Raw genomic sequence first — 27,268 nt, 5'->3', positions numbered from 1 at the left:
AGAATGATTTAATGACAGGCTTGATACGAACCAAAGCCTGCACAAAACAATGAATATCAAGAAGTTTAGCAATCTTTCTGTAAAATAAAACAGAAAGAGCAGAGATTTGTCCTTTCAAGGAATTTGCAGACAAACCTTTATCCAAACCATCCTGAAGAAACTGTAAAATTCTAAGAATTCTAAAAGAATTCCAAGAGAATTTATGAGAAGAACACCATGAAATGTAAGTCTTCCAAACTCGATAATAAATCTTTCTAGAAACAGATTTAGAAGCCTGCAACATAGCATTAATCACTGAGTCAGAGAAACCTCAATGACTAAGCACTAAGCGTTCAATTTCCATACCTTCAAATTTAATGATTTGAGATCCTGATGGAAAAACGGACCTTGAGATAAAAGGACTGGCCTTAATGGAAATAGCCAAGGTTGGCAACTGGACATCCGAACGAAATCCGCATACCAAAATCTGTGAGGCCATGCTGGAGCCACCAGCAACACAAACGATTGCTCCATGATAATTTTGGAGATCACTCTTGGAAGAAGAACTAGAGGAGGGAAAATATAAGCAGGTTGACAACACCAAGGAAGTGTCAATGCATCCACTGCTTCGGGCTGAGGATCCCTGGACCTGGACAGGTACACCTGGGAAGTTTTTTGTTTAGATAAGATGCCATCAGATCTATGACTGAGACAGAAGGTGCCGACATGCTGCAACCAATTTCAAATGTCTCTTGTCTGTTAGAGACAGAGTCATGGACACTGAATCTATCTGGAAACCTAAAAAGGTGACCCTTGTCTGAGGAATCAAGAAACATTTTGGTAAATTGATCCTCTAACCATGTCTTCGAAGAAACAACACTAGTTGATTCGTGTGAGATTCTGCAGAACGTAAAGACTGAGCGAGTACCAAGATATCGTCCAAATAAGGAAATACCGCAATACCCTGCTCTCTGATTACAGAGAGTAGGGCACCTAGAATCTTTGAAAAGATTCTTGGAGCTGTCGCTAGGCCAAAAGGAAAAGCAACAAATTGGTAATACTTGTCTAGAAAAGAGAATCTCAGGAACTGATAGTGATCTGGATGAATCAGAATATGAAGATATGCATCCTGTAAGTCTATTGTGGACATATAATGCCCTTGCTGAACAAAAGGCAGAATAGTCCTTATAGTTACCATTTTGAAAGTTGGTACTCTTACATATCGATTCAAAATCTTTAGATCCAAAACTGGTCTGAATGAATTTTCTTTCTTTGGGACAATGAATAGATTTGAATAAAACCCCAGATCCTGTTCCTGAAAAGGAACTGGCATGATTACGCCTGATACCTCCAGGTCTGAAACACACTTCAGGAAAGCCTGAGCCTTTACTGGGTTTGCCGGAATGCGTGAGAGAAAAAATCTTCTCACAGGTGGCCATACTCTGAATCCTATTCTGTACCCCTGAGAGACAATACTCTGAATCCAATGATTTTTAACCGAATTGATCCAAACATCTTTGAGAAGATGAGCTGGAATGAGGGCCGCACCTTCATGCAGACTTGGGGACTGGCTTTGATCTCTTAAATGGCTTGGATTTATTCCAATTTGAAGAAGGCTTCCAATTGGAAGCAGATTCCTTGGGGGAAGGATTAGGTTTCTGTTCCTTATTTTGTCGAAAGGAAAGAAAACTATTAGAAGCTTTAGATTTACCCTTAGGTCTTTTATCCTGAGGCAAAAAAAACTCCCTTCCCCCCAGTGACAGTTGAAATATTGAATCAAACTGAGAACCAAATAATTTATTACCTTGGAAAGAAAGAGATAGCAATCTGGATTTAGAAGTCATATCAGCGTCCCAAGATTTGAGCCACAAAGCTCTTCTAGCTAAAATAGCTAAAGACATAGATTTAACATCAATTTTGATAATATCAAAAATGGCATCACAAATGAAATTATTAGCATGTTGAATCAACTTAACAATGCTAGATAAATCATGATCCGATACTTGTTGCGCTAAAGTTTCCAACCAAAAAGTAGAAGCAGCTGCAACATCAGCCAAAGAAATTGCAGGCCTAAGAAGATGACCTGAATATAAATAAGCTTTCCTTAGATAAGATATCAAAAATAGCATCACCAATTAAATTATTAGCATGTTGAATCAACTTAACAATGCTAGACAAATCATGATCCGATACTTGTTGCGCTAAAGTTCCCAACCAAAAAGTAGAAGCAGCTGCAATATCAGCCAAAGAAATTGCAGGCCTAAGAAGATTACCTGAATATAAATAAGCTTTCCTTAGATAAGATATCAAAAATGGCATCACAAATGAAATTATTAGCATGTTGAATCAACTTAACAATGCTAGACAAATCATGATCCGATACTTGTTGCGCTAAAGTTCCCAACCAAAAAGTAGAAGCAGCTGCAACATCAGCCAAAGAAATTGCAGGCCTAAGAAGATTACCTGAATATAAATAAGCTTTCCTTAGATAAGATTCAAGTTTCCTATCTAAAGGATCTTTAAAAGAAGTACTATCTTCCATAGGAATAGTAGTACGTTTAGCAAGAGTAGAGATAGCCCCCATCAACTTTGGGGATCTTTTCCCAAAACTCCAATCTAACTGCTGGCAAAGGATACAATCGTTTAAACCTTGAAGAAGGAATAAAACAAGTACCAGGCCTATTCCATTCCTTAGAAATCATATCAGAAATAGCATCAGGAACTGAAAAAACCTTTGGAGTAACCACAGGAGGTTTATAAACAGAATTTAAATGTTTACTAGTTTTAATATGAAGAGTAATAGATTCCTCCATATCTAATGTAATCAACACTTATTTTAACAAAGAACGAATATACTCCATTTTAAATAAATAAGAGGATTTGTCAGTGACAATATCTGAGGCAGGATCTTCTGAATCAGATAGATCCTCATCAGAGAAGGATAATTCAGTATGTTTCCGGTCATTTGAAATTTCATCAAACTTATGAGAAGTTTTAAAAGACCTTTTACGTGTATTAGAAGGCGAAATGGCAGACAAAGCCTTCTGAATAGAATCAGAAATAAATTATTTTAAATGTACAGGCATATCTTGTGCATTAGATATTGAGGGAACAGCAACAGGTAATGAACTACTACTGATGGATACCTTCTCTGCATATAAAAGTTTATCATGACAACTATTACAAACCAGAGCTGCAGGTATAACCACCACAAGTTTACAACAAATGCACTTAGCTTTGGTAGAACTGTTATCAGGCCGCAGGGTTCCAACAGTGATTTCTGAGACAGGATCAGATTGAGACATCTTGCAAACGTAAGAGAAAAAAACAACATATAAAGCAAAATGATCAATTTCCTTATATGGCAGTTTCAGGAATGGGAAAAAATGCAAACAGTATAGCCCTCTGATAGAGAAAAGAAATAAAAACATACTTACCCAAAGACACCCATCCACATATAGCAGATGGCCAAACCAGTACTGAAACAGTAATCAGTAGAGGTAATGGAATATGAGAGTATATCGTCGATCTGAAAAGGGGGGTAGGAGATGAATCTCTACGGCCGATAACAGAGAACCTATGAAATAGATGTCTGTGAGGAAAACCATTGCATTCAATAGGTGATACTCCCTTCACATCCCTCTGACATTCACTGTACTCTGAGAAGAAACAGGCTTCAAAATGGTGAGAAGCACATATCAACGTAGAAAAACTACGTTGAACTTACTTCATCACCTCCATAGGAGGCAAAGTTTGTAAAACTGAATTGTGTGTGTGGTGAGGGGTGTATTTATAGGCATTTTGAGGTTTGGGAAACTTTGCCCCTCCTGGAAGGATTTTATATCCCATACGTCACTAGCTCATGGACTCTTGCCAATTACATGAAAGAAATTTGGGTTCAGTGTCCCTTTAAGTCGGCAGACAGCAAGGCTAGCCACTGTCATACAGTTAGTATAAAGGGCAGTGTTTTTAAGTTGTTAACTGATAAAACCAATTAAGGACAGATATGCAGCAGGGTTAACCTTGAGAAGACAGCAGAATGCATTTCAAGTTCTAAGAATTAGTAATTGTGGAATTTTTAGAGCTAAATTACATGAAACAGGGCAAAATAAATAAAGAATGTATATTGCAAACTTGTTTTAAAGTTGTTTCATTACACACAACAAAAATGTTATATAAAACTCTCAAGGTGTTAATTGTCCCTTTAACTCCCTGTGATGTTAAAGCAGATGTCACACTTAAAAACATAACATATATTTCAGGGACAGAATAGAAAAATATGTTCTATGTCACAAAGACCATACTCAATCAAAATAAACTGATTTGAAGGGTAGCAGACAGAAATGGTTTGTTATTTGTGTGTGTGTGTGGGGGGGGGATCTAAATCAATACAAAACTATAAATGCATCTAGAAGCAAGTGTCATACATCGCTGTTTTCTGTTGATTGCTTCGGGGACATTCTTGTTGAAATCTAAACTGTACTTGTTCTATGACCCATGATTTTAGAAAAGTTTGTATAGTCCCATTATCTCCATGTCTAACGTGAATCCAAGTTTTAGAATAGAAATAAAAATACAGATTTTCAAAAGGTTCTATTAAATCTTGCCCAAAAGACAATCTTAAAACCTATACTCACTTGTGCGATCATAAGATTCATGGCAAGTGCGTGCAATTTCAGCTGCAAGCTCTGTATGATGTCCAGTTTTATCAGTAGGCGCGCCATCAGCTCCAAGTGCAAACATTCCCCCGGCAAAACAAGTCAAATGTCCCATTTTGTGCTCTAGTAGGCCTCCTTTCCATTCAGCAATGTAAGTCAAGCCGCTGCTAGATTTCCGAATCAAATGAGTCTCTATGGCCTAGGAAAAAAAATTGATATCTTACAAACAATCAAACATTATAAGATTACAGAAACCCATGCCATTTTGGTAAAATAACTTCTCTGTAAGAGCCAGGAAAAAAGAAAAAAAAAAAAAGATTGATTTTCAAGATTTTTTTTTTTTTTTTTTTTACAAGAACTGCTGTGGATTACAAATTAAAGGGACATAATACTTCTATGCTAAACAACATGAAAGTGATGCAGCATAACTGTAAAAAACTGCGAAGAAAATATCACATGAACATCTCTACGTAAAAAAAAAAAAAAAAAAGATTTTACCTCAAAATTTCTTCAGCTCACAATAGTGTTTTGTGAACAGTTATCGTTTAGCTTCTGCCCAGATGCAGGTTTTTTAAAAAAAAAAAACTATAGCCAATCAGCTTAAGCAGTGCTGAGGTTATGCTTTGCTTTACTGTGATCTCATGAGATCTCACTGAAAACTCATTAGACTTCAAAGTAAACTTCCTTCCTTTTACTGAGTAGGGAAATGCTTCCTTACAAGTTCTGGGACAAGCCCCCTGATTGGCAGTTTAAACTCCCTTTACAATGGGATGTGGCTACTGTGCAAATTTTGAGGTTGAACATCAATCTCTTTTACATAGATATGTTCAAGTAAAATGTTCTAGTTAGTGTTCTACAGTTATGGTTCACCACTTTCAAGTGCTTCAACATTTAGGTATCAGGTCCCTTTAAATCTTTTAAAAGGAGACAATTGTTTTTTATAATATCAATCTGCATTGCTTTGTTCTATCAGAGTTTAATTGCACCCTGTATAATGCCAAAGTACATAATTACAGTAGTAAAAGAAAATGTTGCCTTATATATTATCAAATTAAGAGCGACTATACCATAATTCAGAAGTAATAAATCCTAATTTAGTATGTAACAAGGGTTTATTGTTCATCAAAGCTAATTTGTGCATATTAAATTTATGAATTTCGTATTTACCAAAAGCAGACTGCTGCTTGGCTTTGCAATCTGTTTACTTTTACCGTGTGACAGACTATTAATATAAATATAGTTATTTTCATCATTACCAGTTTAAGTAATTAAAGAACAGAAGATGCTTAATATGAATGCAAATGTAATATTGGTAAAAACAACATTCCGGTTTTGCATCTGAGGAGCATATTGTAATCAGCACAAAGCAAATAATTAATCTTTATATCAAATAGCAGTATATTTTAGGAACAATCTTAACAAATGAAGCTGTCATGCAAATTAATAATTAAATACTTCTATTTTGCATATAAAAAAAATACAGAATACTGAAGTAAAAAATAAATAAATCTATAATTATTTTCCCATAAGTCATAGTTGTTTTTTTATTTCATGATTAATTTGTGCAAGGTGGACACAGATTGCAATGTACACAGTAACATAGAGTTTTCATTAAATGAAAAGTTATTGCCAGAAATGATCAGCGGCTAATGAACATGTACGCTGTCTGCAAGGAGAAGATATAAGGACACTGCCTTGAGGAATAATACTGACAATTTATCTTTTGTCTATAGAATACATTCACATCCAAAAGATGGGGGTGTTTGAGCAGAAAATAAGAGCCTTTTTAAAATGGATGGATGAACATTCAGCCGCATGCTTGAATGATGCACTGACCCGCTTAGTTTTAAACCAATCACACACTCAATTAGGTAACAAAACCAATAGCTTTGCACTTTCCCTCATCTTTCTTGCAAAGTGTTTTTTTTTTAATTATTATTACAGGAGGAATCAATTACTGTACAGAAACCGTCATTTCAATTTTATTTTTTTTTACTTTTTTTTTTAACAAAAAAGTTAATATTCACACCGCAGTGCTATGTTTAAACTTGATAGTTATAGTAGTTTGGGGAAAAAATAAAAAACAAAGAAAAAAACAATTTATGCTTACCTGATAAATTTATTTCTCTTGTAGTGTATTCAGTCCACGGGTCATCCATTACTTATGGGATATATTCCCTTCCCAACAGGAAGTTGCAAGAGGATCACCCAAGCAGAGCTGCTATATAGCTCCTCCCCTCACATGTCATATCCAGTCATTCGACCGAAAACAAGACAAGAAAGGAGAAACCATAGGGTGCAGTGGTGACTGGAGTTTTAATTAAAATTTAGATCTGCCTCAAAAAAGACAGGGCGGGCCGTGGACTGAATACACTACAAGAGAAATAAATTTATCAGGTAAGCATAAATTATGTTTTCTCTTGTTAAGTGTATTCAGTCCACGGGTCATCCATTACTTATGGGATACCAATACCAAAGCCAAAGTACACGGATGATGGGAGGGACAAGGCAGGAACTTTAAACGGAAGGAACCACTGCCTGTAGAACCTTTCTCCCAAAAACAGCCTCCGAAGAAGCAAAAGTGTCAAATTTGTAAAATTTTGAAAAGGTATGAAGCGAAGACCAAGTCGCAGCCTTGCAAATCTTTTCAACAGAGGCCTCATTCTTAAAGGCCCAGGTGGAAGCCACAGCTCTAGTGGAATGAGCTGTAATTCTTTCAGGGGGCTGCTGTCCAGCAGTCTCATAGGCTAAACGTATTATGCTACGAAGCCAAAAGGAGAAAGAGGTAGCTGAAGCTTTTTGACCTCTCCTCTGTCCAGAGTAAACGACAAACAGGGAAGAAGTTTGACGAAAATCTTTAGTTGCCTGTAAATAGAACTTCAGTCACAATGTAAGGCAGATAACTCAGAGACTCTTCGAGCCGAGGAAATAGCCATCAAAAACAGAACTTTCCAAGATAAAAGCTTAATATCAATGGAATGAAGGGGTTCAAACGGAACACCTTGAAGAACTTTAAGAACCAAGTTTAAGCTCCATGGAGGAGCAACAGTTTTAAACACAGGCTTAATCCTAGCCAAAGCCTGACAAAAAGCCTGGACGTCTGGAACTTCTGCCAGACGTTTGTGTAAAAGAATAGACAGAGCAGAAATCTGTCCCTTTAACGAACTAGCAGATAAGCCCTTTTCTAAACCCTCTTGTAGAAAAGACAATATCCTAGGAATCCTAACCTTACTCCATGAGTAACTCTTGGATTCGCACCAATATAAATATTTACGCCATATCTTATGGTAAATTTTTCTGGTAACAGGTTTCCGAGCCTGTATTAAGGTATCAAAAACCGACTCCGAGAAGCCACGCTTTGATAGGATCAAGCGTTCAATCTCCATGCAGTCAGCCTCAGAGAAATTAGATTTGGATGGTTGAAAGGACCCCGAATTAGAAGGTCCTGCCTCAGAGGCAAAGACCATGGTGGACAGGACGACATGTCCACTAGGTCTGCATACCAGGTCCTGCGTGGCCACGCAGGCGCTATCAGAATCACAGATGCTCTCTCTTGTTTGATCTTGGCAATCGAGGTAGCAGCGGAAATGGTGGAAACACATAAGCCATGTTGAAAACCCAAGGGGCTGCTAGAGCAGCTATCAGCGCCGCTCCCGGGTCCCTGGACCTGGATCCGTAACAAGGAAGCTTGGCGTTCTGGCGAGACGCCATGAGATTCAGTTCTGGTTTCCCCCAACGATGAATCAGTTGAGCGAAGACTTCCGGATGAAGTTCCCACTCCCCCGGATGAAAAGTCTGGCGACTTAGAAAGTCCGCCTCCCAGTTCTCCACGCCTGGGATGTAGATCGCTGACAGGTGGCAAGAGTGAGACTCTGCCCAGCGAATTATCTTTGAGACTTCTAACATCGCTAGGGAACTCCTGGTTCCCCCTTGATGGTTGATGTAAGCCACAGTAGTGATGTTGTCCGACTGAAATCTGATGAACCTCAGTGTTGCTAACTGATGCCAAGCTAGAAGAGCATTGAATATTGCTCTTAACTCCAGAATATTTATTGGGAGGAGTTTCTCCTCCTGAGTCCACGATCCCTGAGCCTTCAGGGAGTTCCAGACTGCTCCCCAACCTAGAAGGCTGGCATCTGTTGTTACAATCGTCCAATCTGGCCTGCGAAAGGTCATTCCTTTGGACAGATGGACCCGAGAAAGCCACCAGAGAAGAGAATCTCTGGTCTCTTGATCCAGATTTAGTAGAGGGGACAAATCTGAGTAATCACCATTCCACTTACTTAGCATGCATAATTGCAGCGGTCTGAGATGCAGGCGCGCAAATGGTACTATGTCCATTGCCGCTACCATTAAGCCGATTACTTCCATGCACTGAGCTAATGACGGGTTTGGAATGGAATGAAGGGCACGGCAAGCATTTAGAAGTTTTGATAACCTGGACTCCGTCAGGTAAATTTTCATCTCTATAGAATCTATAAGAGTCCCTAGGAAGGGAACCCTTGTGAGTGGTAATAGAGAACTCTTTTCCACGTTCACCTTCCACCCATGCGACCTCAGAAATGCCAGAACTATCTCTGTATGAGACTTGGCAATTTGAAAACTTGACTCTTGTATCAGAATGTCGTCTAGGTACGGAGCCACCGCTATGCCTCGCGGTCTTAGCACCGCCAGAAGTGAGCCCAGAACCTTTGTAAAAATTCTCGGGGCAGTAGCTAACCCGAATGGAAGAGCTACAAACTGGTAATGCCTGTCTAGAAAGGCAAATCTTAGGTACCGATAATGATCTTTGTGAATCGGAATGTGAAGGTAGGCATCCTTTAAGTCCACTGTGGTCATATACTGACCCTCTTGGATCATGGGTAGGATGGTTCGAATAGTTTCCATTTTGAATGATGGAACTCTTAGGAATTTGTTTAAGATTTTTAGGTCCAAAATTGGTCTGAAGGTTCCCTCTTTCTTGGGAACCACAAACAGATTTGAGTAAAACCCTTGCCCTTGTTCCATCCGCGGAACTGGGTGGATCACCCCCATTACTATGAGGTCTTGTACACAGTGTAGAAATGCCTTTCTCTTTATTTGGTTTGCTGATAACCTTGAAAGATGAAATCTCCCTTGTGGAGGAGAAGCTTTGAAATCCAGAAGATATCCCTGAGATATGATCTCCAACGCCCAGGGATCCTGGACATCTCTTGCCCACGCCTGGGTGAAGAGATAAAGTCTGCCCCCCACTAGATCCGTTTCCGGATAGGGGGCCCTCTCTTCATGCTGTCTTAGGGGCAGAAGTAGGTTTTCTGGCCTGCTTGCCCTTGTTCCAGGACTGGTTAGTTTTCCAGGCCTGTCTGTAACGAGCAACAGTTCCTTCCTGTTTTGGAGCAGAGGAAGTTGATGCTGCTCCTGCCTTGAAGTTTTGAAAGGCACGAAAAACATAATTTATGTAAGAACTTACCTGATAAATTCATTTCTTTCATATTAACAAGAGTCCATGAGCTAGTGACGTATGGGATATACATTCCTACCAGGAGGGGCAAAGTTTCCCAAACCTTAAAATGCCTATAAATACACCCCTCACCACACCCACAAATCAGTTTAACGAATAGCCAAGAAGTGGGGTGATAAGAAAAAAAGTGCGAAGCATATAAAATAAGGAATTGGAATAATTGTGCTTTATACAAAAAAATCATAACCACCACAAAAAAGGGTGGGCCTCATGGACTCTTGTTAATATGAAAGAAATGAATTTATCAGGTAAGTTCTTACATAAATTATGTTTTCTTTCATGTAATTAACAAGAGTCCATGAGCTAGTGACGTATGGGATAATGACTACCCAAGATGTGGATCTTTCCACACAAGAGTCACTAGAGAGGGAGGGATAAAATAAAGACAGCCAATTCCTGCTGAAAATAATCCACACCCAAATAAAAGTTTAACAAAAAACATAAGCAGAAGATTCAAACTGAAACCGCTGCCTGAAGAACTTTTCTACCAAAAACTGCTTCAGAAGAAGAAAATACATCAAAATGGTAGAATTTAGTAAAAGTATGCAAAGAGGACCAAGTTGCTGCTTTGCAGATCTGGTCAACCGAAGCTTCATTCCTAAACGCCCAGGAAGTAGAAACTGACCTAGTAGAATGAGCTGTAATTCTTTGAGGCGGAATTTTACCCGACTCAACATAGGCAAGATGAATTAAAGATTTCAACCAAGATGCCAAAGAAATGGCAGAAGCTTTCTGGCCTTTCCTAGAACCGGAAAAGATAACAAATAGACTAGAAGTCTTACGGAAAGATTTCGTAGCTTCAACATAATATTTCAAAGCTCTAACAACATCCAAAGAATGCAATGATTTCTCCTTAGAATTCTTAGGATTAGGACATAATGAAGGAACCACAATTTCTCTACTAATGTTGTTGGAATTCACAACTTTAGGTAAAAATTCAAAAGAAGTTCGCAACACCGCCTTATCCTGATGAAAAATCAGAAAAGGAGACTCACACGAAAGAGCAGATAATTCAGAAACTCTTCTAGCAGAAGAGATGGCCAAAAGGAACAAAACTTTCCAAGAAAGTAATTTAATGTCCAATGAATGCATAGGTTCAAACGGAGGAGCTTGAAGAGCTCCCAAAACCAAATTCAAACTCCATGGAGGAGAAATTGACTTAATGACAGGTTTTATACGAACCAAAGCTTGTACAAAACAATGAATATCAGGAAGAATAGCAATCTTTCTGTGAAAAAGAACAGAAAGAGCAGAGATTTGTCCTTTCAAAGAACTTGCGGACAAACCCTTATCCAAACCATCCTGAAGAAATTGTAAAATTCTCGGTATTCTAAAAGAATGCCAAGAAAAATGATGAGAAAGACACCATGAAATATAAGTCTTCCAGACTCTATAATATATCTCTCTAGATACAGATTTACGAGCCTGTAACATAGTATTAATCACGGAGTCAGAGAAACCTCTATCACCAAGAATCAAGCGTTCAATCTCCATACCTTTAAATTTAAGGATTTCAGATCCGGATGGAAAAAAGGACCTTGTGACAGAAGGTCTGGTCTTAACGGAAGAGTCCATGGCTGGCAAGATGCCATCCGGACAAGATCCGCATACCAAAACCTGTGAGGCCATGCCGGAGCTATTAGCAGAACAAACGAGCATTCCCTCAGAATCTTGGAGATTACTCTTGGAAGAAGAACTAGAGGCGGAAAGATATAGGCAGGATGATACTTCCAAGGAAGTGATAATGCATCCACTGCCTCCGCCTGAGGATCCCGGGATCTGGACAGATACCTGGGAAGTTTCTTGTTTAGATGAGAGGCCATCAGATCTATCTCTGGGAGCCCCCACATTTGAACAATCTGAAGAAATACCTCTGGGTGAAGAGACCATTCGCCCGGATGCAACGTTTGGCGACTGAGATAATCCGCTTCCCAATTGTCTACACCTGGGATATGAACCGCAGAGATTAGACAGGAGCTGGATTCCGCCCAAACCAAAATTCGAGATACTTCTTTCATAGCCAGAGGACTGTGAGTCCCTCCTTGATGATTGATGTATGCCACAGTTGTGACATTGTCTGTCTGAAAACAAATGAACGATTCTCTCTTCAGAAGAGGCCAAAACTGAAGAGCTCTGAAAACTGCACGGAGTTCCAAGATATTGATCGGTAATCTCACCTCCTGAGATTCCCAAACTCCTTGTGCCGTCAGAGATCCCCACACAGCTCCCCAACCTGTGAGACTTGCATCTGTTGAAATTATAGTCCAGGTCGGAAGAACAAAAGAAGCCCCCTGAATTAAACGATGGTGATCTGTCCACCACGTTAGAGAGTGCCGAACAATCGGTTTTAAAGATATTAATTGATATATCTTCGTGTAATCCCTGCACCATTGGTTCAGCATACAGAGCTGAAGAGGTCGCATGTGAAAACGAGCAAAGGGGATCGCGTCCGATGCAGCAGTCATAAGACCTAGAATTTCCATGCATAAGGCTACCGAAGGGAATGATTGAGACTGAAGGTTTCGACAGGCTGTAATCAATTTTAGACGTCTCTTGTCTGTTAAAGACAAAGTCATGGACACTGAATCTATCTGGAAACCCAGAAAGGTTACCCTTGTTTGAGGAATCAAAGAACTTTTTGGTAAATTGATCCTCCAACCATGATCTTGAAGAAACAACACAAGTCGATTCGTATGAGACTCTGCTAAATGTAAAGACGGAGCAAGTACTAAGATATCGTCCAAATAAGGAAATACCACAATACCCTGTTCTCTGATTACAGACAGAAGGGCACCGAGAATCTTTGTGAAAATTCTTGGAGCTGTAGCAAGGCCAAACGGTAGAGCCACAAATTGGTAATGCTTGTCTAGAAAAGAGAATCTCAGGAACTGATAATGATCTGGATGAATCGGAATATGCAGATATGCATCCTGTAAATCTATTGTGGACATATAATTCCCTTGCTGAACAAAAGGCAATATAGTCCTTACAGTTACCATCTTGAACGTTGGTATCCTTACATAACGATTCAATAATTTTAGATCCAGAACTGGTCTGAAGGAATTCTCCTTCTTTGGTACAATGAAGAGATTTGAATAAAACCCCATCCCCTGTTCCGGAACTGGAACTGGCATAATTACTCCAGCCAACTCTAGATCTGAAACACAATTCAGAAATGCTTGAGCTTTCACTGGATTTACTGGGACATGGGAAAGAAAAAATCTCTTTGCAGGAGGTCTCATCTTGAAACCAATTCTGTACCCTTCTGAAACAATGTTCTGAATCCAAAGATTGTGAACAGAACTGATCCAAATTTCTTTGAAAAAACGTAACCTGCCCCCTACCAGCTGAACTGGAATGAGGGCCGTACCTTCATGTGAACTTAGAAGCAGGCTTTGCCTTTCTAGCAGGCTTGGATTTATTCCAGACTGGAGATGGTTTCCAAACTGAAACTGCTCCTGAGGACGAAGGATCAGGCTTTTGTTCTTTGTTGAAACGAAAGGAACGAAAACGATTGTTAGCCCTGTTTTTACCTTTAGACTTTTTATCCTGTGGTAAAAAAGTTCCTTTCCCACCAGTAACAGTTGAAATAATAGAATCCAACTGAGAACCAAATAATTTGTTTCCCTGGAAAGAAATGGAAAGTAGAGTTGATTTAGAAGCCATATCAGCATTCCAAGTCTTAAGCCATAAAGCTCTTCTGGCTAAGATAGCCAGAGACATAAATCTAACATCAACTCTAATAATATCAAAAATGGCATCACAGATGAAATTATTAGCATGCTGGAGAAGAATAATAATATCATGAGAATCACGATTTGTTACTTGTTGCGCTAGAGTTTCCAACCAAAAAGTTGAAGCTGCAGCAACATCAGCCAATGATATAGCAGGTCTAAGAAGATTACCTGAACATAGATAAGCTTTTCTTAGAAAAGATTCAATTTTTCTATCTAAAGGATCCTTAAACGAGGTACCATCTGATGTAGGAATGGTAGTACGTTTAGCAAGGGTAGAAATAGCCCCATCAACTTTAGGGATTTTGTCCCAAAATTCTAATCTGTCAGGCGGAACAGGATATAATTGCTTAAAACGTTTAGAAGGAGTAAATGAATTACCCAATCTATCCCATTCCTTAGCAATTACTGCAGAAATAGCATTAGGAACAGGAAAGACTTCTGGAATAACCGCAGGAGCTTTAAAAACCTTATCCAAACGTATAGAATTAGTATCAAGAGGACTAGAATCCTCTATTTCTAAAGCAATTAGTACTTCTTTAAGTAAAGAGCGAATAAATTCCATCTTAAATAAATATGAAGATTTATCAGCATCAATCTCTGAGACAGAATCCTCTGAACCAGAAGAGTCCAAAGAATCAGAATGATGGTGTTCATTTAAAAATTCATCTGTAGAGAGAGAAGATTTAAAATACTTTTTACGTTTACTAGAAGGAGAAATAACAGACAAAGCCTTCTTTATGGATTCAGAAACAAAATCTCTTATGTTATCAGGAACATTCTGCACCTTAGATGTTGAGGGAACTGCAACAGGCAATGGTACATCACTAAAGGAAATATTATCTGCATTAACAAGTTTGTCATGACATTTAATACAAACAACAGCTGGAGGAATAGCTACCAAAAGTTTACAGCAGATACACTTAGCTTTGGTAGATCCAGCAGGCAGAGGTTTTCCTGTAGTATCTTCTGGCTCAGATGCAACGTGAGACATCTTGCAATATGTAAGAGAAAAAACAACATATAAAGCAAAATAGATCAAATTCCTTATAAGACAGTTTCAGGAATGGGAAAAAATGCCAAACATCAAGCTTCTAGCAACCAGAAGCAAATGAAAAATGATTCTGAAATAATGTGGAGACAAAAGCGACGCCCATATTTTTTGGCGCCAAATAAGACGCCCACATTATTTGGCGCCTAAATGCTTTTGGCGCCAAAAATGACGCCACATCCGGAACGCCGACATTTTTGGCGCAAAATAACGTCAAAAAAATGACGCAACTTCCGGCGACACGTATGACGCCGGAAACGGAAATGAATTTTTGCGCCAAAAAAATCCGCGCCAAGAATGACGCAATAAAATGAAGCATTTTCAGCCCCCGCGAGCCTAACAGCCCACAGGGAAAAAGTCAAATTTTTGAGGTAAGAAAAATATGATAATTAAAGCATAATCCCAAATATGAAACTGACTGTCTGGAAATAAGGAAAGTTGAACATTCTGAGTCAAGGCAAATAAATGTTTGAATACATATATTTAGAACTTTATAAATAAAGTGCCCAACCATAGCTTAGAGTGTCACAGAAAATAAGACTTACTTACCCCAGGACACTCATCTACATGTTTGTAGAAAGCCAAACCAGTACTGAAACGAGAATCAGTAGAGGAAATGGTAAATATAAGAGTATATCGTCGATCTGAAAAGGGAGGTAAGAGATGAATCTCTACGACCGATAACAGAGAACCTTATGAAATAGACCCCGTAGAAGGAGATCACTGCATTCAATAGGCAATACTCCCCTCACATCCCTCTGACATTCACTGCACGCTGAGAGGAAAACCGGGCTCCAACTTGCTGCGGAGCGCATATCAACGTAGAATCTAGCACAAACTTACTTCACCACCTCCCTTGGAGGCAAAGTTTGTAAAACTGATTTGTGGGTGTGGTGAGGGGTGTATTTATAGGCATTTTAAGGTTTGGGAAACTTTGCCCCTCCTGGTAGGAATGTATATCCCATACGTCACTAGCTCATGGACTCTTGTTAATTACATGAAAGAAATTAGACTGTTTGGCCTTTGATTTGGCCCTGTCCTGAGGAAGAGTATGACCCTTACCTCCAGTAATGTCAGCGATAATTTCTTTCAAGCCGGGCCCGAATAAGGTCTGCCCTTTGAAAGGAATATTAAGCAATTTAGATTTAGAAGTCATGTCAGCTGACCAGGATTTAAGCCATAGCGCTCTGCGCGCCTGGATGGCGAATCCGGAGTTCTTAGCCGTTAGTTTAGTTAAATGTACAATGGCATCAGAAACAAATGCATTAGCTAGCTTAAGTGCTTTAAGCTTGTCCATAATTTCATCCAATGGAGCTGTGCGAATGGCCTCTTCTAGAGACTCAAACCAGAATACCGCAGCAGCAGTGACAGGCGCAATGCATGCAAGGGGCTGTAAGATAAAACCTTGTTGAACAAACATTTTCTTAAGGTAACCTTCTAATTTTTTATCCATTGGATCCGAAAAAGCACAGCTATCCTCCACCGGGATAGTGGTACGCTTAGCTAAAGTAGAAACTGCTCCCTCCACCTTAGGGACCGTCTGCCATAAGTCCCATGTAGTGGCGTCTATTGGAAACATTTTCCTAAATATAGGAGGTGGGGAAAAGGGCACACCGGGTCTATCCCACTCCTTGCTAATAATTTCTGTAAGCCTTTTAGGTATAGGAAAAACGTCAGTACACACCGGCACCGCATAGTATCTATCCAGCCTACACATTTTCTCTGGAATTGCAACTGAGTTACAGTCATTCAGAGCCGCTAAAACCTCTCCAAGCAATACACTGAGGTTCTCAAGCTTAAATTTAAAATTAGAGATCTCTGAATCCGGCTTCACCGGATCAGATCCGTCACCCACAGAATGAAGCTCTCCATCCTCATGTTCTGCAAACTGTGACGCAGTATCAGACATGGCTCTCATATCACCAGAGCGCTCTGTCCTTATCCCAGAGCTGTCGTGCTTGCCTCTTAATTCTGGCAATTTAGATAATACTTCTGTCAGGGTATTATTCATAATAGTAGCCATGTCTTCTAACGTGATTTGTATGGGCGTCATTGATGTACTTGGCGCCACAATATCACGCGCCTCCTGAGCGGGAGGCGAAGGTACTGACACGTGAAGAGAGTTAGTCGGCATAACTTTCCCCTCGTTGTCTGGTGATGATTCCTTTACAGATAAAAACTGACTTTTATTATTTAAAGTGACATCAATACATTTAGTACACATATTTCTATGGGGCTCCACATTGGCCTTCAAACATAGTGAACAAACAGATTCATCTGTGTCAGACATGTTTAAACAGACTAGCAATGAGACTAGCAAGCTTGGAAAATGCTTTAAAATAAATTTACAAGCAATATATAAAAAAAAAACGCTACTGCGCCTTTAAGAAGCACAAAAAAACTGTCACAGTTGAAATAACAATGAACCAAATCTGTTATAGCAACCAAATTTTCACAGTAAATATATTAGTTTAGCAGAGCATTGCACCCACTAGCAAATGGATGATTAACCCCTTAATACCCAAAAACGGATAATCAATATGCAAATAAACGTTTTTAACACAGTCAAACACACTGTCACAGGTCTGCTGTGACTGATTACCTCCCTCAAAATGACTTTTGAAAACTTCTGAGATCTCTAGAGACGTCCTGGGTCATGCAGGAAGAAGCAGGAAGACTGTGACTGAATTTTTACTGCGCAAAAAAGCGCTAAAATAGGCCCCTCCCACTCATTATTACAGCAGTGGGAAGCCTCAGTTAACTGTTTCTATGCAGAAATATAAGTCAGCCATGTGGAAAAATTCATGCCCCTATAAGTTTTATCACCAATGTACCTCACAAAAACGATTAAACATGCCAGTAAACGTTTTTAAGACCCTTTTTTTTAAAAGAGTATGTATTGTTATTTATAAGCCTGCTACCAGTCGCTTCTACTGCAGTTAAGGCTCATTACATTACTTCATTATAAGCAGCATTTTCTTAGTCAAATTCCATTCCTTAGAAAATTACATTACTGCACATACATTTAATCAGCCTGATACCAGTCGCTACTACTGCATTTAAGGCTGTACTTACATTACTTCGGTATCAGCAGTATTTTCTTAGTCAATTCCATTCCTTAGAAAAATATTTTACTGCACATACCTCATTTGCAGGAGACCCCGCACGCTATTCCCTTTCTGAAGTTACCTCACTCCTCAGAATGTGCGAGAACAGCCAGTGGATCTTAGTTACTTCTGCTAAGATCATAGAAAACGCAGGCAGATTCTTCTTCTAAATACTGCCTGAGAAAAAAACAGCACACTCCGGTGCCATTTAAAAATAACAAACTTTTGATTGAAGAAATAATTAAGTATAAAACACCACACTCCTCTCACGACCTCCTACTATGTTGAGGGTTGCAAGAGAATGACTGGATATGACATGTGAGGGGAGGAGCTATATAGCAGCTCTGCTTGGGTGATCCTCTTGCAACTTCCTGTTGGGAAGGGAATATATCCCATAAGTAATGGATGACCCGTGGACTGAATACACTTAACAAGAGAAAGAACTGTCTTATATTACAAGTGAAGTGCAAAAAAAGATGATGTGGGCGGTAGTATAGTGCATCCTATTGTACTCATGTTTTGTAGAGCAGACGTGTTATTTCCTTTGGTTCATTGATTTCTATGACAGACCACCCTAAAATGATTAATGTCAGGTAAAGTGAATGTGCAAAGCCAAATTCTGTTTAGGTAGTTTGTCATTTATTTCCAAAACACGTTAAGGTGTATTTAAATGCTCAGTAACAAGTGCTAAAAGTTAATAGCAGGTTTTCAAAAGTGAAAAATGGGAATGGATTGCACGCAGCACGTAACCTAACAACCACTAATATGGGCATAATGAGCATACTGGTACCACTTTGCGCTATCCAATGAAAGTACAGGGTGTGTAAAATATGCATCAGGCATGTTAAAATGCTTTGGTTAAAGATATTAAGCAGCAACTTGTACCCAATGGAAAACTGATCCAAGTGCAACATATAGAGCTTTAACAGTTGCACTCCACTTGAAATCTAGGCCGTGAGATTTCGAGAAACCGTATATCCTGTTCTTGATCACCTTAGCAAGCTAAATTTTGCAAGGAGTCTGGTTTAACCTTGGCACATTCAAACTCTGAAAGAACAATATGATGCTAATGATTTGATGCTTAAATAATTGTAGTTTGACAAATCGCTAAAAAATATTTATCTTTCGGAATGTTATTTACTTGAAAATGTCTATTGAATCTGAATTAAATCTGGAATCAACATTTACATGCTTGTATACTGTGATGAGATAATAGATGCTTTAGGGAATGCCAGCATAAATTAGTAAAATACTTTACACATCATCCAGATGATTAGAATTTCTATTTTAAGCATACATTAAAAAGCATAAAAAAACAAACATTGACCTCCTTAGCTTGTGACTGCTATGGCACAGAGTTTAGAGACAAAAAAGCGAGTTGCAATTAAAGCGACAATTAAGTCTATTTTCTTTACTGAATCCCAAACCAGCTATTTTAAAATGTATTGCAGGTTTTGATATTCCTGTGCTGGAATTTTTTTTAAGCAATAAAGAAGAAAATGTTTTTATGCTTCTGTAGATGTGCCCTTGTCCCTCTGCTGTGATTAGCCAGTAAATGTTAGTATAAATCTAGAACCTTTAGCATAGACAAATACAAATGACTGTGACAGTCTAGTACATAGAGACCCAGGTAAAAAGAGGACTTGAAGCAGAACCTGGGCCTAATCACTCTGGAGAGTAGGATCAGAGGGGGAAATATATAAGCAGGCCAGAAAGACCAGGGAACTGCTAGAGCTTTAAATACCTCTGCCTGAGGATCCCTGGTACGATCCCTGGTACCTGGGAAGATTGTTGTTCAAATGAAAGGCCATCAGATCTATTTCTGGTAAGCCCCAGTATTTTACAATCAGGTAAAACACATCTTGGTGGAGAGACCAATCTCCTGGATGTAGGGACTGACGACTAAGGTAGTATGCCTCCCAGTTATCTACACCTGGAATGTGAATCACAGTGATGAAGCAGGAATTGGTTTCCACCCATGACTAGGGAACTGCAAGTTCCCCCTTGATGATTGACATAGGCTACCACTGTAACACTGTGTTTGAAAACTGAGATAAGACTCCTTTTTCAATAGAGGCCAAGCCTGAAGCTCCCTGAAGGGTACAGAGAGTTCAAAAACATTGATTGGCAACACCGCCTACTGAATATTCCAAACTCCTTGTGCTGTCCGAGAACCCCAAACAAACAGAAAGACTTGCATCTGTGGGAGATCACAGACCAGGTAGGACAAGTAAAAGAAGCCCCCTGAATAATAGACTGGTGATTCAGCCACCAAGTCAGAGATTGGTGAATGCTGTGATCTAAGAATATCTCTTTGCATATCGGAGTATAATCCTTGCACCATTGGCGCAGCATACAATGGTGAAGAGGACTCATGAAATCGAGCAAATGGAATTGCATCTGAGGCTGCAAACATGAGGCCTTGTACACCCATACACATAGCCACTGAAGGGAAGGAGAGAGACTGAAGGTTCAGACAAGCTGAAATCAATTTTATTCATCAAATCCAGGGATTTTAGACAGATCGTAACCAAGATTTCTGAAAAACATCCCTTTAATCAACCCCCTACTAGTAATACTGGGTTGGGGGGGTCATACCTTTATGAGGTCTAAGAGGCTGGATTAGGTTTTTTATTCTGCTTGGATTTATTCCAATTTGAAGAGGGTCTCTAGAATAAGCCAAAGGGTTTAGGGTAAGAGTCAGTTTTTTTGGAGCTTTAAATTTCTCTTTTTACTTTTTGTTCGGTGAAGGAAAACTCGCTTACCTCCAGTAATAGTAGAAATAATAGAAACTAGTTGAGACCCAAATAATTTCTTTCCTTGGAAAGAAAGAGAACGTAATTTAGATTTAGATGCCATATCAGCATCAGCACATGATTTAAGCCATAAAGCTCTTCTGGTAAGGATAGCTAAATACATATTTTCTATGCTAATTTTCATTATATCAAATACTGCATTGCAAATAAAATTATTTGCATATTGAAGTAAATTTAAGAGATTAGAACATTCAGTGTCAGAGGACAACTACTGAGCTAGACTGGATAACCAGAAAGTAGAAGCAGCAGCCTCGTCAGCAATATAGCTGGTCTAAGAAGATAGTCAGTATGTAAATATGCCCTTCTTCTATAAGATTCAAGTTTTCTATCTAAAGGGTCTTTAAAAGAAGTACTGTCTTCTAAATGAATAGTAGTGTGTTTAGCTAGAGTGGAAATTGCCTTTGAGAATCATATCACATAACTAAGTTAGCAAGGATATAGTTTATTAAACCTTGAAGAAGAGTTAAGAGAGACACCTGGTTTAGACCATTCATTAGCAATCATATCAGAGACAGCAGCAGATATAGAGAAAATCTCAGGGAGATTGGCAACAGTTCTATATACTGAATTCAAACAATTACAGAGTTTATCATTAGAAGGTTTAGATTTTTCAATCCTTAAAGTGACTAAGACTTCCTTAAAATGAGAATGAATATGTTAAATTTTAAATAAAAAAATAGAAATTATCAAGTTCTATGTCTGATGACTGTTAAGAGGCATTCTTATCGTTCAAAGATATTTCAGTATTTTGTAGGTCCGTACTTATATTACTAGTAGAACGTAAAATTTGAACTGACCTTTTTTTGCTTATTTGAAGGCGGCAATGCAGCTAGGTTCTTCATAATGGCAAGAGCAATAAACTTTTTTCATTGCTTGGGGTACGCCATCTGCATTCATCGGTAAGGTGGAGACAGTAGGTGCATTAGTAAACATAGAAACATCATTAGATTGATCGGTATGCGATAAAAAAACTAAGCATGAGCCACATAAATGAGACGAAGAAGCTATTTCAGTTGTTTTACACCAAGCACACTTAGCTGTGGTAGAAAGGCGTTCAACAGACTCAGCTCCTATGGCAACTTTAGGGACAGATTGGTGCTGCCCCATTATGGTAAAAATGTAGTAAAAAATAAATAAATAAGATGCAATAATAAGTATTATTACCCCCTTTAAGGCAAGCTTTTGATGAAAAGGAAAAAAAAAATCCCCTCTTTATATAGCGTTGTAAGGACGTTAAAGGGTTAAGCAAATGAAGTCTAGGAAAGGTGTAAATGTCAGTTTGCACAAATTTCAAATGTACAATGTATAGAAAAAAATTTGCTAAAAAGTCACATCTATGATGTGTCATGACATGTGCGATATTGATGATCCAATAGAGACGCATGATAGAAAAATAGTTTATTATGACGCGAAAATACAATAAAGATAGATGCGCGAAAAAAGGGAGCAAAAAAAATGCCTGAATGAGATGCATAAATATGCGTCTGATGGAACGCTGCGTGTGCACATGAGAAATTTTCGGTGAGAAAAAATAACAAGCAAGGGGAATAGTAAGAATCTGTCCCTGGGCCATACATACACATAGATATATAAATATAGTTAAACCCTAAAACAATAGTTAAAAGTGACCAACCCATAGCTGTGAGTGTCAATATTAAAAATACAAAATATACTTACCTATAGACACTCGTCCAATAATAGCAGACAGTCAAACCAGTACTGAAACATATTAGCAGAGATAATGGAATAGGAGTATAATGTCAATCTGTAAAGGGAGGCAAAAGATGAATCCCTGCGACCAAATTTACAGAGAGCCCATGAAAGATTTCCAGGCAGTACTTCCTTTCACATCCCTCTGAAAAACACTGTACTCTGTGGGGAACCGGGCTTCAATATGCTCTGAAGAGCCTTTCACTGAAGAAATCAAGCACATCATCATGCTTCAACCACCTCCAATGGAGGCAAAGTTTAAAACTAAGGTATGAGTGAAGTGGGAGGGGTTTTATAGGCTTTTGGGGTTTGGGAAACTTTGCCTCCTCCAGGTAGGAATGTGTATCTCATCAGTAACAGCTTGTGGGCTCTCATCACCTATATGAAAGATATATATATATATATATATATATATATATATATATATATATATATATATATATATATATATATATATATATATATATATATATAAAGCATACCTTTTGTCAGTCCAGAGATTTAGATATCAAAATAACAAGAGTACAGTATTGCATTGAGCAATGATACTTTTTTATTGGACTAACTATACATTTATAAGTTGACAAGCTTTCGGAAGAGTTCCTTCCTTTATCAAGTCTAAATCAATATTGATTTAGACTTGATAAAGGAAGGAACTGTTCCGAAAGCTTGTCAACTTATAAATGTATAGTTAGTCCAATAAAAAAGTATCATTGCTCAATGCAATACTCTTGATATATATATATATACCCACACATTTGGACAGCAGAATTTTGAGCGACTAGGGCAGCACAAAACCTCTCTTCCTCTAAGGAAACTCTTAAAAGCTTGTGATTTACTATAAAATGTTAGTACAATAGAAAAGGTATTACTGCATACTGCAACACTGTTGTTTTGATATTTAACTACTGGACTAATACAGCTAATCAAAGACATACATATATATATATAAATATAAAAAGCATACCTTTTGGAAGAGTTACTATACTCATACTAATACAAACAAGCCAAGCCAGATCAACAAACCCAGCAGAATAAATCCTATAAAAGGTTAAACACAAGACTTTTGGAGCCTGCTTTATTTCCAAACAGCAAATGTAATTTTCAGCAGTCTTCTGTGCTGCTATTCTTTCAGGGAGACCGCAAAAGCAAATCAGACATGAAGAAAACCTACTCTCTTGTAAATTATACAAATAATAGAACTTAATAAATCTCTGCAGCCATGAATCAATGAAATGATCTGAAATGTTATTTCTGGATCCTAACTTTTTGGATTATTCTAAAGTATCAATGAAAAAACATCTTTCACTAATTACTAAAAATCTGTATCTGTATAGTATATTGGTCAATCCCTAATCACCTTCCTTAAACATCAGAGTATTTCTAGCTGCTCACTGGTCACTTTTCTTGTTGTAAGCATTGAAAAACTATAGGAACTCAAATCATATAAATCATTGTACCTTTAAAGGGACATTAAACCCCAAATTTTTCTTTCATGATTCAGATGGAGAATACCATTTTAAACAACTTTCTAATTTACTTTTATTATCTAATTTGCTTCATTCTCTTGATATTCTTTCCTGAAAAGCATATCTAGATAGGCTCAGTAGATTCTGATTGGTGGATGCACATAGATGCTTCATGTGATTGGCTCACCCATGTGCATTGCTATTTCTTTAACAAAAGATATCTAAAGAATGAAGCAAATTAGATAATAGAAGTAAATTGGAATGCTGTTTAAAATTGTATTTTCTATCTGAATCATGAAAGACATTTTTGGGTTTAATGTCCCTTTAAGATTAAAACAGCCACATACCTATTTCAAGCTGCTTCAGTACAGAGGCTATATAGATACTGCAGGCACATATTTGCATGGTATGTTGACTTGATGTCTGTGCTTACAGATGATTGATTTGCTCTGTGTTGTACTGTGATCTCTGCCCCATGACCAATATAGTTATTTGCCTTTCACTTAACTTGTGTGATGCCATAAAATTATTGGAGAACACTGGTGCTTTGGTTTAGGTTATTAATAAAAGATGCAGGGAAAAATATTACCAAGGCAGACAAAACACTAACGGCTAGATTTAGAGTTTTGTCGGTAAGGACCCGCGTAGCTAACGCTGGCTTTTTTCTGGCCGCACCATAAAAATAACTCTGGTATTAAGAGTCCACATAAAGGCTGCGTTAGGCTCCAAAAAAGGAGCGTAGAGCATATTTAACGCAGCTTCAACACTCGATACCAGAGTTGCTTACGGACGCGGCCAGCCTCAAAAACGTGCTCGTGCACGATTCCCCCATAGGAAACAATGGGGCTGTTTGAGCTGAAAAAAAACCTAACACCTGCAAAAAAAAACCGCATTCAGCTCCTAACGCAGCCCCATTGTTTGCTATGCGGAAACACTTCCTATGTCTGCACCTAACACTCTAACATGTACCCCGAGTCTAAACACCCCTAGCCTTACACTTATTAACCCCTAATCTTGCCGCCCCCGCTATCCAACCCAAGCGGGGGCTAGACATCCACTGAAGAAGTCCAGAAGAGGGTCCAAAGTCTTCATCCTATCCGGGAAGAAGAGTAGATCCGGACCGGCAACCATCTTCTTCCAAGCGGCATCTTCTATCTTCATCCGATGAGGACCGGCTCCATCCTGAAGACCTCCACCTGCGGACCCATCTTCATCCGGCGACGTCCAACTGAAGAATGACGGTTGATTTAAGGGACGTCATCCAAGATGGCGTCCTTCGAATTCCGATTGGCTGATAGGATTCTATCAGCCAATCGGAATTAAGGTAGGAATATTCTGATTGGCTGATGGAATAAGCCAATCAGAATCAAGTTCAATCCGATTGGCTGATCTAATCAGCCAATCAGATTGAGCTCGCATTCTATTGGCTGTTCTGATCAGCCAATAGAATGCGAGCTCAATCTGATTGGCTGATTGGATCAGCCTATCGGATTGATCTTGATTCTGATTGGCTGATTCCATCAGCCAATCAGAATATTCCTACCTTAATTCCGATTGGCTGATAGAATCCTATCAGCCAATCGGAATTCGAGGGACGCCATCTTGGATGACGTCCCTTAAAGGAACCGTCATTCTTCAGTTGGACGTCGCCGGATGAAGATGGGTCCGCGGTGGAGGTCTTCAGGATGGAGCCGGTCCTCATCGGATGAAGATAGAAGATGCCGCTTGGAAGAAGATGGTTGCCGGTCCGGATCTACTCTTCTTCCCGGATAGGATGAAAACTTTGGACCCTCTTCTGGACTTCTTCAGTGGATGTCTAGCCCCCGCTTGGGTTGGATGAAGATATCGGAGCCAGGACGGATCGGTGTGATACCCGGTGAGGTGAAGACAAGGTAGGATGATCTTCAGGGGCTTAGTGTTAGGTTTATTTAAGGGGGGTTTGGGTTAGATTAGGGGTATGTGGGTGGTGGGTTGTAATGTTGGGGGGGGGTATTGTATGTTTTTTTTTACAGGCAAAAGAGCTGAACTTCTTGGGGCATGCCCCGCAAAGGGCCCTGTTCAGGGCTGGTAAGGTAAAAGAGCTTTGAACTTTAGTAATTTAGAATAGGGTAGGGCATTTTTTTATTTTGGGGGGGCTTTGTTATTTTATTAGGGGGCTTAGAGTAGGTGTAATTAGTTTAAAATTGTTGTAATATTTTTCTTATGTTTGTAAATATTTTTTTATTTTTTGTAACTTAGTTCTTTTTTATTTTTTGTACTTTAGTTAGTTTATTTAATTGTAGTTATTTGTAGGTATTGTATTTAATTTATTTATTGATAGTGTAGTGTTAGGTTTAATTGTAGGTATTTTATTTAATTAATTTATTGATAGTGTAGTGTTAGGTTTAATTGTAACTTAGGTTAGGATTTATTTTACAGGTAAATTTGTAATTATTTTAACTATTTTAGCTATTAAATAGTTCTTAACTATTTAATAGCTATTGTACCTGGTTAAAATAAATACAAAGTTACCTGTAAAATAAATATTAATCCTAAAATAGCTATAATATAATTATAATTTATATTGTAGCTATATTAGGATTTATTTTACAGGTAAGTATTTAGCTTTAAATAGGAATAATTTATTTAATAAGAGTTAATTAATTTCGTTAGATTAAAATTATATTTAACTTAGGGGGGTGTTAGTGTTAGGGTTAGACTTAGCTTTAGGGGTTAATACATTTATTAGAATAGCGGCGAGATTCGGTTGGCAGATTAGGGGTTAATAATTGAAGTTAGGTGTCGGCGATGTTAGGGAGGGCAGGTTAGGGGTTAATAAATATAATATAGGGGTCGGCGGTGTTAGGGGCAGCAGATTAGGGGTACATAGCTATAATGTAGCTGGCGGCTCTTTGCGGTCGGCAGATTAGGGGTTAATTATTGTAGGTAGGTGGCGGCGGCGACGTTGTGGGGGGCAGGTTAGGGGTTAATAAATATAATATAGGGGTCGGCGATGTTAGGGCAGCAGATTAGGGGTACATAGGGATAATGTAGCTGGCGGCGTGCGGACAGCAGATTAGGGGTTAATAAGTGTAGGTAGCTGGCGGCGACGTTGTGGGGGGCAGATTAGGGGTTAATAAATATAATATAGGGGTCGGCGGTGTTAGGGGCAGCAGATTAGGGGTACATAAGGATAACGTAGGTGGCGGTCGGCAGATTAGGGGTTAAAAAAATTAAATCGAGTGGCGGCGATGTGGGGGGGCCT

The 27,268-nt window shown here is 38.7% G+C and overlaps 1 protein-coding gene across 1 annotated transcript in view; it reads right to left on the bottom strand.

Annotated features, from left to right (window-relative positions):
- Positions 1–27,268, bottom strand: part of MAN1A1 (mannosidase alpha class 1A member 1) — a 692,509-nt gene that overhangs the window by 58,828 nt on the left and 606,413 nt on the right. Inside the window, exon 9 of the mRNA XM_053710788.1 lies at positions 4,617–4,836. Coding sequence (XP_053566763.1) covers positions 4,617–4,836 — 220 coding nt within the window. The remainder of the gene's footprint in view (positions 1–4,616; positions 4,837–27,268) is intronic.

This window comes from Bombina bombina, chromosome 4 (genome assembly GCF_027579735.1).
Source record: "Bombina bombina isolate aBomBom1 chromosome 4, aBomBom1.pri, whole genome shotgun sequence".
NCBI lineage: Eukaryota > Metazoa > Chordata > Amphibia > Anura > Bombinatoridae > Bombina > Bombina bombina.
The sequence above is the reverse complement of the archived record's forward strand: the minus strand, read 5'-3'. Positions and strand labels throughout refer to the sequence as shown.